We start from the raw sequence: 14,719 nt of genomic DNA on the forward strand, positions 1-14,719 counted from the left end.
CAAAATATCGGATGTAACATAGAACACTGTGAAGGCCAATCATCAACAAGTAGAGAAAATGGGGCACCACATGCTTTGGGGCTGCTTCACTTCAGCTGGGACTGGGGCTCTAGAAAAGATCAGAGGGAATCATGGATGGCTCCAAATACCAATCTATTTTGGCACAAAACCTGCAGGCGCCTGTTAGACCACTTACGATAAAGAAAAATTTCACCTTCCATGATAACGACCCAAAGCACAAATCCAAGTCAAGAAAGGATTTGCTTAAGAAGATCAACATTTTGGAATGGCTCACTCAGAGCCCAGATATAAATCCTATCAAAAACCTGTGGCATGACTTGAAAAGCACTGTGCACAGGAGATCTCCTCACAATTTATAGATCTGGAGCATTTTTGAAACTAAGAGTGGAATAAAATTGTTTAATCAAGATGTGCTAAGGTAAGTTGCTAACTCTTACCCAAAAAAAAAAACCCCACAAATATTAGTTAAGGGGTGTACATACTTATGCAACCAGGTTATTCCTATACCTAGGTTTTTTATTTATTTATTTATTTTTCATTTGAATTTTGTTGATGGCTATATCATATTAAAGGAAAAACATCTCACATGATTTATCTTGGTTTCTTTTTTTTTTTTTTTTTTTTTTTTTTTTTTAACATGCACAAAAACATGCAATTTTAACAGGTTTGTGTATACTTTATATAATTACTCTCTTTTTAGATAAAATGCAGCACTACATTTAGAAATAACTTTTTTTGGGGGGGGGAGGTCATAGCAAAGGTGATCAGATTTCCTTGGAATAGTACAGTCATAGCAAAAACAGCAAATGCAAATACAGCAAATGCAAATACGGAGAGACAGGAAGCTGCTTCACACACTTATTCACACTGTACATGATTGTAGAGTGTCAATACATGCTCACGCATGAACGCACCAGTGCCGAATTTTATTTATGATAAACAGGACATGACCCAACCTTAATTCCAGCACATGCTGCTTAAGAAGTTGAAGTTGATTCTGTTGCTCTAATTACCTTTAGCTGAACTTGAAGTTGGCATAACTTGCTTTTTCCCCTTTTACCTGATAAGGTGTGCGTGTTTAGACAAGCTATTAACAGTTTGTCGTGTTGAAGTATTTTAAAGAATGACATGTCCTCATGTGTGAAGGTGGGAAAATCTTTCTACATTTCCTTTGGGGACCAAAAATTGATGAAGTCACTTATTCATCCTAAAACTGGTTATTTTGCGATGTAATAATAATAATAATAATAATATAAAAACCCTTTAATTATATAGTATCCAGGTGGTACACTGGCACGACCTGTAGCGTTGCTGCCTCACAGCTTCAGGGTTTGATCCTGAGTTCAAGTTACCGTCTGTGTGGCGTTTCCTCCAGCTTCCTCCCACCTCTCAGTAACATACAGGTATTGGATGGGCTATTATAAATAAACAACACGTGTGAATGTATGCATCTCTGCTTTTGTCCAGTCCAGGGTGTATTCTCACCTAGTCTCCAGTATTCCTGGGATAGACTCCAGATTCACCATGACCCTGAGCAATATCTTCATTACAGATTGTGAATGAATAAATGAATATATAGTGCATTTTATCTGAATGTGCTATACATTTAAAAAAAAAATTTTTTTAAATCAAGTACAAGTAATAAATAAATTCAAGTTTTAAAAAAAAAAAAAAGCAACAAAAATGTATATTACCTCTTTCTATGATGGCTATATTCATAAAACTTTCTATATTTCTATAGATGTTACTGATTATGTGAATTATTTTGTTTTTAAAAAATTCACTTCTGTTCTAGAAAGAAAATGAATTAAAATGAATGAATAAATTATTATTTTATTAAAACATACACATTGACAACTAGTTAGCAAAAAGATTTACATATCGCATATTGATATGGATTGTGATCTACAGAGGCTATCAAGAAATTAATGATAGTACACTTTATTTTAGTTTATAAAATACACTTATATTCAGTAACTGGTTTATCCTGGTCTGGATCCTATCCCAGGAACCCTGATTACAAGGTGGGAATACACCCTCGAACAGACACTGGCCCGTTACAGGACACCATGCGCACACACACACGCATATATTCACACCTAGAGGCAATTTATAGTCACCGATCCACCTACTGGCATGTTCTTGAGCAGTGGGAGGAAACGGGAGAACCTGGAGGACATCCACATGGATACTCCACACAGACAGGAACCTGAGCTCAGGATCGAAATCTGAAAAAGGAGATGTGGTTATATCCTGCAACAAGACAACAATCCCAATCAGAAGGAAATACCAACACAAGAAAGGTTTGAAAAGAACTAAGAGAAAGAAGTTGAAGCTGCAGTGACTCCCTTTATCTAAACAAGGCAGTGTTTGACATTATGAGGAAAGGACTAAGATTTGTTAAACAGTCAAAACAGAGATTTCAAGAAGAATATTATAACTGAGGATCCAAATGACTTTGGATGCAGCAATAAAGGCAGAGTGGGCAAGTTATAAGAGAATATTTATATCACATTCAGCAAGGGAAATTTAAACTTTTCAACTGATCTATTTTGGGGTTTTAATTAATATCATATTATGCACCACATGACTGTTTTTTGTCTTGTTTGTTATTAATTTACATCTGTATTTTGTCTTGAGGGCATACAACCATGCTCTTAATTGCATTACCAAATTACCCAGAATTATAAGCAGCTGTGTAATGATGGATAAATACAGCTTTCATAGATAGTGTTACCAAACATACTTTCCTTTCTGATCATGGAGACAGCTGTCTGTCTGATCCCCTCATCACAATTTCATCCCTTTTTTCCTCTTCCTGTATGACCACCTAAATGGCACCATGAGCAACACCACTAATCCCCTTGCATCCAACAAGCTTGAACAAGATTTGTTCTTGGTCGAGGATATTAAGCAATTTTATGACAGACTGGCATGAATTACAGCTGGGGCAGTGGCCAAACACTTCCTGCCAGTTGCTCCTAGTGAGAGTTCAGCCATCTGATTAAGTTTAGCAAGAGGTGACAATAGAGAGGCATCCAAGTGATCCCAATAGCTTCATGTGACTGCTCCACACACCAGATCAAAGAGAATGCCGGGCCAAAAATTAAACCCCGGATTTTGTATTATAAGTATGACTCGAATTTAAAATGTGGCTTTTCGCACGCGATATAGATCGAATGGCTGCTGGTGTGGAGTTTATTATATCTGACAACATTTAATGCCAAACACAGATCCAACATTTTTACATTTGTTTTATTGGAATAGGTCTAAAAAAAATTCGAAATGAAATGCGCAATTATGGAGTAAGTAATTATCTGATCACACAGATCAGATGCAGATACTACTGGATGTTCAGTAAATGACACAGAAGTCTATCTAAAACATTCAAGACAAACACTGATGAAATCTAGATTTAGAGTGTTTATGTCTTAGATGGATTTGAGGCTAGTCTAGGAAATCATTGATGGCTAATTTCCTTTTCCTTTTCCTGTTCATTTAATTTGCTGTGTGTGAACGTTTGTGTATGTGCGTGTTGAGGACCAGTTACATAACTGAAGTGAGAGATGATCGGCAACTTGAAAACGTGTCCTACTCACTACCCTCTAGTGGAAACATTGAAAATACAGGGACAAATCCATACTAGATTTTTAAGATACCTCTTTCACAAACCTCATAGCTGTGCTGGCCTTTAAATCGCTTTTCAATTCAATTTTATTCGAGCGCATTTAATAATAGACATAGTCACTGAGCAGCTTTACAGAAATCTGGATGTATGGCACTATTTGCTTACTGGACAATGAAGTTATGTCGGGTTCAATGAGTTCTTGCCTGCCTGCTTAGTACTAATATGTTAATGTTTAAATTGCTTAACTATTAATCAATTCTGCACAATCATCAGATACTCATGGACATACAAAATCTCTGCATATCTTTCTCCAAATTTATTGAGACCAATTGGTCTACAAGTTTATCATACATGTCAAATGTTATCAGTCAGATCCACTTTTCACACATTATTCAGCTGCAGAAGAAAAAGTACCACTTTATCTGGAAGGTCTGCTATAGATGATCTATGACACTGACAGACTAATCAGTTATTTCTCAGTTGACCAAATATATCAGGCTATACTTAGAACTGTTCATTCAGTAAATGATCACTGGAAATTCATTAAGCATCTACAAATGACTATCCAAATAAAGTGTAAAATAATGTTACCAAATGCATAATCTGCATATGCATATCTACAACACACTTTCACAAATCTTACTGATGTGCAAAATGAATTTGTACAAATCTTTAAGCATGACAAGCTCAGCATTGAAAGCACAAAAAGGCAGAGAGTGCTTCATCAGGGGGGCAAAAGCAGTATCAAATGAGCTAATGCTGACTTACAAAGTCCAGTTAACTCAAGCGCTTAAAGGTAATGAACATACTCCCAGTACAAAAAAATGCTATAAAATAAAATTTACATCAAACAGCTTTTTCTTGCATATACAGCAATATGCATACAGAATATATTACAAAGCTATGAAATGAGTATAAAAATGACATTTCTTCTGGAAAAAAAAAAAGTAACAAAAGTACCTTCTCACAATGTTAATCTGTCACTTGATTACATGAAGAATCCTGATGCTTCTTAACAAAACTAAATTGAGATAAAGAACAGAGAGTTGTTATTCATATAAAACAATTATATTTATATCTATAGCCAAATATGCATTTTGTACCAATTTATAACACACAAAAAAAATGATACTGAGTATCTCTAATCAAGCACATTCATTTATTTAACTGAAAGTACACACAGGTTCAATTACACTGAGCAAACAGTGCCACCACGTGGCCAGATCAACAATAACTATACCATTTTTATTCACATGATTTTCAGGTTATTGAATATCTTTAACTTTAAGTGCCTTAATTGCAGTGTGTTTGGGTATTCTTTTGTGTGTTAAGAGTTTCTCTTACCTTCCACCGGTTTCCACACTGGTTGCACATCACAAATGTGGTCATGGGCTCATCAGCACTGCGAGTCTGAACCTGTGTAAAGTGAGAACGGGTGTTGACAAAGAGTGCTCAGTCCCAGCAGTCCCAACAAGCTAATACACAGATGTACATGCAGGAACACACTCCTCCATTAGTGTCAGGGGTCTTACTGCTATCGCTGTGTCAGGAGATTTGAGGCTTGTGCAGGCCTGCCCGGGGCAGAGGGTGTGTGAATGTACTTGTCAATGTGTTTAGGCAGGTGTGGCAAACTCTGCTAACAGTACAGCATATAGACCGGGTGCTTTATTGTAAGTTAGGTAAATTGGTTGTATACAACGAGCAATCTTAGATCCCGGACAGTTTTGTTACATCGTTGTTCCTCTGATGTATGGATGCAGTTAAAGCTGACACTCTGCACTTTAATGTCACAGTTTAGTTCAAATTGAAAATGGCAAAGCACCAAGCCAATACAAGAGCCGTGTTATATAACCGTCTAATTCTAAACGATATACACTTAAAAATTTAGGCTTTGTTCACATGTCAAGGCCAATCCTATTCTAAGGCTTAAATCAAATTTTTAGACTGAGTACACATAACTAATCTGATTTTGTCTCAGACTATAGTTTTGTTTGCTCACATATGTACATTGGTTACTGTACAGAAAACTCAGGTACTGTGCATACATGAGAAGCATGGAGCCTAGAGATTATGCTGTGGATTACAAATGATTACAAATTAAATTCTTTTAAAAATTGTCTTCCACCTTTAAAGAATTTAAAAGCTTACATAAAATATTTAGTGTATTTAATATTATACAGGGTGCCCCAAAAGTCTCCATACACAGCAGAAATTAACACTTTTTTACCAAAATTATTATTATTATCATTTTTTTTTCCAGATAGCCTTGAATGTATTGAAAGACCATGGTATACCAGGAAAAGAGACAGCATCAAAATCATTTAAAGGAAAGCATTCGAAGTGCAATTACATGCTTAACACCAGATGTGTTAAGACGAGCTCGTCATCAGTGGGGGACACTGTGTGTGTTTCCAAAGAAATGGCAATCATGCGGAGGAGGTTCTGTAAATAAAGGTACATTTTGCTAAAAAGTGTTAATTTTCAAGTCAAGTCAAGTGAGTTGTTATGGTCATTCCTCTATATAGCTTGTTCACATTGGAACGAAATGCTGTTTCTTCAGAACCATGATGCAACACAGAACAGTACGCAAGACTACATAAAGTGCAAATACACAACAGTGTCAGATGAGTGCAAGACAATAAATACACAGAACAGGACAATGAATACACAGAACAATAAATACACAGAACATGGGCTGTAAATTGTAAACTACTGTGTGATGTAGCACCACAAGTGTAGCAGCAATACTGGCAGCAAAAAGGAGTTCCATAATATAAAAAGTGTCTGATGCAGCTTTGTAAAGTGCGGTGTGCAGTGGTACTGAGTCATACTGGGTTAGGTGTTTGACTAGCCCAGGTGAACACTGAGAGGCAGCAGCGTGTTGAGTCTCCTGACTGGCTCAGGGAAGAAACTGTTTCCCTATGTATGGAGACTTTTGGGACACCCTGTAATATTATTTTTATGTCATTCATACTTTCATTTAATTTACACTATATGGGAAAAACTATGTAGACACCTGACCATCACACCCATATGTGGTTCTTCCCCAAACTGATGCCACAAGGTTGAAAGCACACAACTGTCTAGAATGTCTTTGTTTGCTACTGCATTAAGATTTCTCTTCGCTGAAACTAAGAGGCTCAAACATGTTCCAGCATGACAATGCCACAAAGTGCACAAAGTGAGGTCCATGAAGACATGGTTTGACAAGGTTGGAGTGGAAGAACTCGAGTGACCTGCACAGAGCCCTGACCTCAACCCTACTGAACAGCTTTGAGATGAACTGGAATGCAGACTGTGTCCCAGGCTTCCTCACTCAACATCAGTGTCTGACCTCACTAATGCTCTTGTGGCTGAATGGGCAAATCCCCACAGCCACGCTCTAAAATCTAATGGAAAGCCTTCCCAGAAGTGTGGAGGCTGTTAAAAGAGCAAGGCAGGAAGAGGGGGGACTGAGTCTCGGAAGGGATGTTCAAAAAGCACAAGTGTGTGTGTGATGGTCAGGTGTCCACATAGTTTTGGGCAAGTAGTATATATCTGTTACATGACATGGAATCAAACAGCTGAACCCAAATGGACTTTTGTTTTCATGGTGTTTTCAAGTTTCTTGTAGCAACTTATTGAAGCCCAGCACTGCCATACACTGAACAAATATATAATTATATATTTGAGCTACATTTATTGGAGCTGTTTGTCTACACATAGCCTGAATCTCAGTAATTTTGCATGGTTATAAATGGGTATATAGTTATAACAACAGCTGTTTAATAACTGTAATATCATTATACAGCAAGAAACAGGTAACAGCACGCAAGGAGGTGTGGCTCTTTACCTGTGTGTAGGTGCAGCTCTTGCCCTTGCACTTTCCACAAACAAACATATCAGTCTCAGTGCCGCCTACTTTAGAGAGCTGGTGCTCCCGGATGGACTCTTTAGTTAGCGCCTTCCTTATCTCTTTCAGCTCGGCACTTGCCATCTCCTGCAAAACACACACACAAACACACACGCATTTCCGGGGGAAAAAAAAAAATGCAGGGACTTTACATGGACACAACCTTGAATAATAAAAGTTGAAGCATGGGTAAGAGCAATATGCTTTCAGATATGGTTGTGCAGACAAAAGCGCACCTCTGCAGTCATGGTGGCAATGCGTTCGGGGCTGATGGTGCCACAAAGCACATTGCGGCGCAGGTCGGGGTTCTTCTGGTCTTTCAGGTTGGAGATGCGGCTCCTCAACCGAGTCTTATACTTCATGTCAGTGGATTTAAACTCTTTGTAGATGCGTAAAAGTCAGTTAAGAAAGCAGAGGTTCTTTCGAGGTTAACCTATACATAGGCAGAACCCTTCCTTATCTTCCAAACATTATTTCAGTATTTCAATAACATTTTTATCCTACAGTGTCAGGCAATTCTATCCAGTTTGGCTTAGCTCTGAAAGACAAAAGCTTATTTTGGAGCTTTTGTGAAACAGAAGGATATAATCTTCAATCTCTGCTGCCAAAGCTTCACAATCTGCTCCAATTGTTTTGTAGTCATCTGTGAAAAGAGCAAATAAATTATAATACTAAAAGAGAGCTACTACCTGAAACAAAGAGACAGCTAAAATGATGTTGCCAATATCTGCTAAACTTCAAGGAGAAATCCCCCCCAAAAAACTGAGAAAAATTCAGACTGCACATTCTTTCTGATAAACAACAAAAGGTTAAGAACAATTTTCTCAACACCTCCATTTAAAAATAGTACAAAATAATTGAAACATTGCCCTGTTTCCTCAGTGTTATAGAACAGGGTTTCTCAATCTTGTTTCTGGAGTACCCTCTATTCTACACATTTTAGTGTTTCCCTTGATGGAAATGGAGCTAATTAACAGGCCTAAACTGGGCAGAGCTGTGTGTTAAGGCACAAAACAGTGTTAACAAACTTTGTTTGTTGAGCCTAAATCTGTGTGAAACTGATACTTTTGGCTCATTTGCCTCATGGGTTGGTTTCACACTACATAAGCAAATGACTGGGGGGGGTTGGTCAGAAATACGGTGATGGAAAAACAAACCTTTACCAATTGTGCGTAGAAATCACAAAAATTTGACTATGCAGGTGCAGACCAAAAAAATGTTGTTTTGGTCTGCATCCGAGTGCGATTGCTGTGTTCTCACTCAAAGATCTGCACCAAAGGGGAAAACACACCAGGGTTTTATTCAAATGGGCTAAACACTGCATATGTGAAGGCAGCCAAAGACAAGAGGGGGTACTCTAGGTCCAAGACTGAGAACCAAGATCATTCTCTATGTGTAAAGATATTGATCTAATGAAAAATGTGATATTTTGTGCTACATCATTCCACCTGTAATGTAATAATAATAATAACAACATGTACACAATTACTGACCATGGTCTAACAGTGGTGACTTGACTCACCGTCCGTCTGCAGGGCTGAGACGAGCAGCTCTCGGCATTTATTGCGTACGCTGTCAGTGGTTACTGGAGGAGGGGGGAACGAGGTCATCTTAGGGGTTGTGGGGGTCGTAGGGGTGGTGGGAGTCTTTGGCGTCTCTGGTTTCTTACTGAAAAAAAAAAAAAAAAAAAACACTTTTATATTCATATATACTATGGTTTTGTTCAGTCATCAAAATATTGGCAAATGAACAAAAATAACTGTATAAATGAAACATTACACAGTGATTCAACTATAGTACTCAAACAACTGGAGAAACTACTATGCTTTCTTCTGACAAAAACGTTCATCTTTTTTTAAATAATACATATCTCATGAAAACACATGCAGCATTATTATTGGCACCCCTAAATAATATTTAAAATAAAACAATAATACAACAAAATTTAAAAACTATTAAAGCAATGTTTAGTTACCCATAAATATTTTTTGTCAAAACAAACAAACAAACAAACAAACAAAAAAAGCATACATGGAAAAGCACCAAGGCCCAGGATATTTTAAATAGTGGGTGCCTCTGCCAGTAAGTTAGGACTTGCTGGCTCTTTAAGCAAGACAAGGACCCCATGTCAAAACAGAAATGGTTGCAAGAACACAAAATCAACATTTACCATAGCTATCTCAGTCTCTGGAATTGAACCCTTGCAAATTCTTGTGGTCTAAATTCTACATATGCAAACCTAAGAATATAAAGGAGCCTGTAATGCATGGATGCATAATGGCCCAAGATCCATCTCCAAGTGTTCTTTAGGCTTGTTACACATTACAGGACGTGGCAGCGGTGAGGAAAAATATTCAGAAACTTGTCTGCACTGAGCCAATAATTTCTGCCATGATTTCTGTTCTTCACACGCAAATACACACCTGAAGTCACTGGATCCAGGACTGTCTTTCGATGACGATGACTGAAGGGGGGGTAGTCCCTTTTTCTTCTCCTCCGACTTGCCGTCAGAACCATCTAATAAAGGTAGGAGGGGTCAATTTATGTCCTCTTCTCTCTGCACCACTTAGCTTGGAACATTACCTTCTAGAATATGCTCACAATTAGAAATTATTTACTTATAAACAGCCATTACCACCTGTGTCATTTGAACATACATGAGACAATAAACCCTAAAGCAATCTTTCAGTAAAACAAATGGCCTTAGTTGATAACAGGAACATGATTTTTCAACAGAAGCAGTGGGGGAAAAAAATAACAGAAGAACTGTACCAAGCAGTTTTTTCCAGGTCTTGATGAGAGACTTGGCCAGAGTCTGCACCTCCTCGTCTGAACTCTGCTTCCTCACAGCGTTCACAGACATCCCAATCCGCGTGGACTGAACACATTAGGTAAAATACACAAAGTTAGAGAGTCAAACATTTGGCCCTCGAGTCAAAATGCCAAAATGTATCTTGTTGATTACACTGAAAAGAAACAGTACTGGCACTGGTAAAGACGGGTAAAAGATGATATGGGTAAAACAACAACAAAAAAAGTCTGCGGTTAATTAGCTTAATCTCACACTGAAAATGAGAATACTCAAACCTTTAATTGAAGCACATTTATTCTAAGGAAATAAAAAAAACCCTTATCAAAAATCAATTTAACAAAACCTCATCACAATTATTGCCACCTCAGAATTTGGTACTTCTCTTATCATGCACAGTGAGATTGGAGAATACAGAGGAAGGAATCTGAGAGCACTCCTCAATACACAATCTCTCCAGATCCTGCAGGGTCCTAGGTCCTGTCTTGTAGATTCTGGGGTTTAGATCAGGAAATTGAGATGGTCATGTCAAAAGCTTCACTCTGTGGTCACTGAACTTTTTTTGTGTGAATTTGGATGTTGTTTTGGATCTTTGTTCTGCTGGAAGTTCCAACCATGACCCAGTTGTAGCTTTGTGGCAGATACATTTTTATTTAAAATCTCCTGGTATTTCACGCAGTCCATGATTCCATATAACCTAACAAGGTTCCCAGGATCTTTAGAAGGAAAAAAGCCTTACAATATTACAGTTCCTCCACCATAACATAACAGTGAGGATTATGTTCTTTTCTGTAAAACCGTCCTTCTTTTTACACTACTGCCACCTTGAGTGTGTCGACAAAAAGCTCCCACTGATTCAAGTGTAAAAAAAAAAAAAATGTATGCTATCCAAACTGTTTTTAAAAACAAAGTGAATAGTTGTGTCACAGATGAAATGAAGTCAGCAGAATTTTGAACAACATATACTAAACAATACAATGTATTTAGTCATTTCTGTGCAGATGGGCAGAACCAAAACAGCCTACATGTGCATATATTGGTCACAGAGTTAAAAGGTCCATCCAGCCCTTACCTGATCTTTATATAACAGCCAAATTTGCAGTACAAATAACTAAAGATCCAAAAATTCAGGCAGATCAGAGATCCCATGGAATGGGATGTTAAACAAGCATATATGGTGATGATCTGATGTTCACATACTTTTTGCCATTTGGTGTATAATTTGGAAACAACAAGATTGAATAAAATATTAATATTTTAAAAAGTTTTAATAAAACATTACACTGTGCCTGTATGTTTGCACTCAAGATATCACTTAATACATGTGTTATTCTTTTTATATTAATTTTATTTTATCATTTTCATAAAGGGTGCCAATAATTCCAGACTTGAATTTTAGATAAGAGCCCTGTAAATAAAACACTTGTGCAACTCTAAATCTTCAATATCATGATGAAAAACAGAATGAAAAACAACAATGAAGACTGTTGCATATTTAATACGCACATGGGACGCTGACCAATTCCTTTCTTGCCCTCTCTGTAGTTTTCTTAGGTATTTCCTAGCCCCGAGTTAGCCCAAGAGATGGAAAAAGAAGCCACAACCATTCACACAAATGCCAAAATGGAGCCGTCATAAATGTCGATACTGTGATCTCCCTGGACAACTCTCACATCTCACCTTCTGTCACGGCAAGCAACCTTGGGGTAACCGTGGACAATCAACTGACTTTCTCCTCTCACACTGCTAACCTGACATGCTCATGTCGATTTCTCCTTTACAACGTCAGAAGGATTCGTCCATTTCTATCCACTCAGGCACTTGTTCAATCCCTTGTCATTTCAAGACTGGACTACTGCAACTCGTTCATGGCAGGTCTGCAGCTGCACGACTTGTTTTCAACCTTCCCAAGCTCTCCGACACCAGCCCATTGCTACACTCCCTCCACTGGCTTCCTGTAGCTGCCTGCATCAGATATAAAACTCTCATGCTTGCCATCAAAGCTAAAGATGGACCAGCACTCACCTACCTTAAAACACTTATCCATCACTCAGGGTGCAAGGAAGATATTCATCAAAGCTCTTCTCTGTTCTGGCACCAAGGTGGTGGAATCAACTTCCCCTACACGTCCGAACAGCTGAGTCACTGGCAGTCTTCAAATGACGACTAAAGACCTACCTCTTCATGGAGTACTTCAATTTGTCTGTGACCTAGTGAACCAGTATCAGGATGTATTTACTGATAGAGACTTCAAAGCACTTCTGTAAGTCGCTCTGGATAAGGGCGTCTGCCAAATGCCATAAAAGGAGATGGAAATGTTATCTGGCCACAACCTTCAGAATGTTAAGGGTTGCAATCTGACTGGCTATTTACACTTCTACATATATGCGCTTTCCTACAGGAAAACAAACTTTTGAACACAGCAACACAATGAGCTTTTTGGAGCAAGATAGTCACTGGATTTAAAAAAAAAAAAAAAAATCACAGAATCCTGTCTTCAAAAGTTATTCAAGAGTCTTGTGTGAAGCACTTAGTGCTGAGTAAATGAGACACCCTCGCATATTTGCCAACAGGCTGTGGACAGCAGATTGCCATCGCTTCTTCTCGTGAAAGTAAGCACTCCTCGGTCACGTTTATTGATGAAACGTACTAAACTCTCTAGCGAAGGTCTGGCCTGTCAAAATAGACAAGAGGAAATGGTGCACACATAGCCAGTCTAAGTGTTACGGCACCTCTTGTGGAGAATTTTCATGTTGCTAAACATGAGTGAGTTGCAGTTATAAATACATACATACATACATACATACATACATAAAAATGAAGAATATAAATAAGTTCTGAAGTTGACTGGGTTACCTGCAGGGTCTCTAGTGACATCTTCATGTTCTTGAGTTCTCTTAAAAGGTCCATGGCGCCATCCTAAGGTAAAAACAAAAAGATGGGAAAGGGACATTTTAGGAAATTTTGTTTTTTTTTTAATACAAACAACAATCACTAAATCACCTGAATTTTTTTTTTTTTTTTTTTTTTACTTCCAGTGACACAGCAAGTTTTTTGTTTTGTTTTTTTTTTTTTTTATAAATGTAAAGCACTAATTGGCCTACATTACTGCAAGTCTAGTATATCTATAAAGTCATCACTGGATAAACCTGGTGGAAAAGTAGTGGGTTCATGCTCAGTGTAAATTAGAGAATTTTGGGTTTAGTCTTTCTGAAGCTGAAAGTGTAATGTTTGCAGTGAAGTAGAGAATAAATCCAGGTTTGCTCTGGAAGCAGTGTGCAAGGAGAAAACTGGAGAAGCACCAGTTGCCAGCTCATCAGTTCCAGCAGTACGAGCTGCTCAGTACACACAGCACCATAAGACACATGTGATTGTGTGTAAGCAGCATGGAGAAGATGGGAATGTCAGAGGCCTAACTGCTGGGCATCCTGATAAAACATTAACAAGGCTTTTTTTTTTTTTTCAAATGGAGGTGTAACCCTTTCCCTGCTTTGGGCTTGAAACTCTGTGGACGTCTCATGTGTTGTTAAAAACCTAGCTGCTGGCAGTAAAAACACGCCTCACATGCAGGTTATTCAGCCACATTCCACTCAGTAGCCTAGAATTTAATGAGGCAATGGCGGCTGTTTTGAAGGCGTCTGATCCAGTTCCAGTGCTGCATTCAAGCTGACATGCAAATCGAAAGCGGTGCATGGGAAGCCCAGGGAAGCTAAGTCACCGCCTTCGTGAAAATAAACGGGATTTCCATTGCCATTCGACACGCTATTCCTACACACACAAACGCAGATTTTCCAGAAATGTCGTCCATGGCTGGAAGTGCAGCTGACCCGCACGCGCCCCAGCGCTACCTGCTTCCTGATGCTGCCCAGTTCGGCGCCTCGCGAGCACTCACACTTACCGTGTTGTTTTTGTGCACCATTTTGTCCAGCTTTTTGGCGATGCGCTCGACTTCTTGGTCTTTCGCCATGTTTAAAAATACCCTATCTTGTTCCTTAAGGTCGCACCTCCATTTATAGAGGAAGAACGCGGTAGTGTTGTTTTTGTTCTCGCGCTCTTGATGCCCAAATGAATGGAAACCGCTGCCTTTTTCGCAGCTCTCGTCTTTTTGTGAACTGAGGGATTGTGGGACTTGCAGTTTTTTTTTTCTTCCGCCCAGTAAAATTGCTACCGCTTGTTCCCCGAGTTACCTGTCTTAGCAGAGATAGAAAATAAATTCTCATGATTATTTTGAAGACTAAAACTAATCATCCTCTTTTTGGCTAATCGCAGTACCACTTCACAGCACTCACACTAAACTGCAGCATGCTTGTCATTATAGCCAGGTGTGTGTGTGTGTGTGTGTGTGTGTGTGTGCATTTATTAATATGTA

The 14,719-nt window shown here is 38.5% G+C and overlaps 1 protein-coding gene across 1 annotated transcript; it reads right to left on the reverse strand.

Annotated features, from left to right (window-relative positions):
* Window positions 1-3,950: 3,950 nt before the first annotated feature.
* Window positions 3,951-14,488, reverse strand: tcea2 (transcription elongation factor A (SII), 2). Its single transcript, XM_026921347.3, has 10 exons — window positions 14,249-14,488; window positions 13,207-13,269; window positions 10,314-10,419; window positions 9,965-10,058; window positions 9,064-9,209; window positions 8,128-8,184; window positions 7,778-7,932; window positions 7,482-7,628; window positions 4,994-5,065; window positions 3,951-4,670 (listed from the first exon to the last, which is right to left on the reverse strand). The coding sequence occupies exons 1-10, from the start codon at window positions 14,315-14,317 to the stop codon at window positions 4,662-4,664; spliced, it is 918 nt and encodes a 305-aa protein (XP_026777148.3). The 5' UTR covers window positions 14,318-14,488; the 3' UTR covers window positions 3,951-4,661.
* Between the last annotated feature and the right edge of the window lie 231 nt (window positions 14,489-14,719).

This window comes from Pangasianodon hypophthalmus, chromosome 16 (genome assembly GCF_027358585.1).
Source record: "Pangasianodon hypophthalmus isolate fPanHyp1 chromosome 16, fPanHyp1.pri, whole genome shotgun sequence".
Lineage (NCBI taxonomy): Eukaryota > Metazoa > Chordata > Actinopteri > Siluriformes > Pangasiidae > Pangasianodon > Pangasianodon hypophthalmus.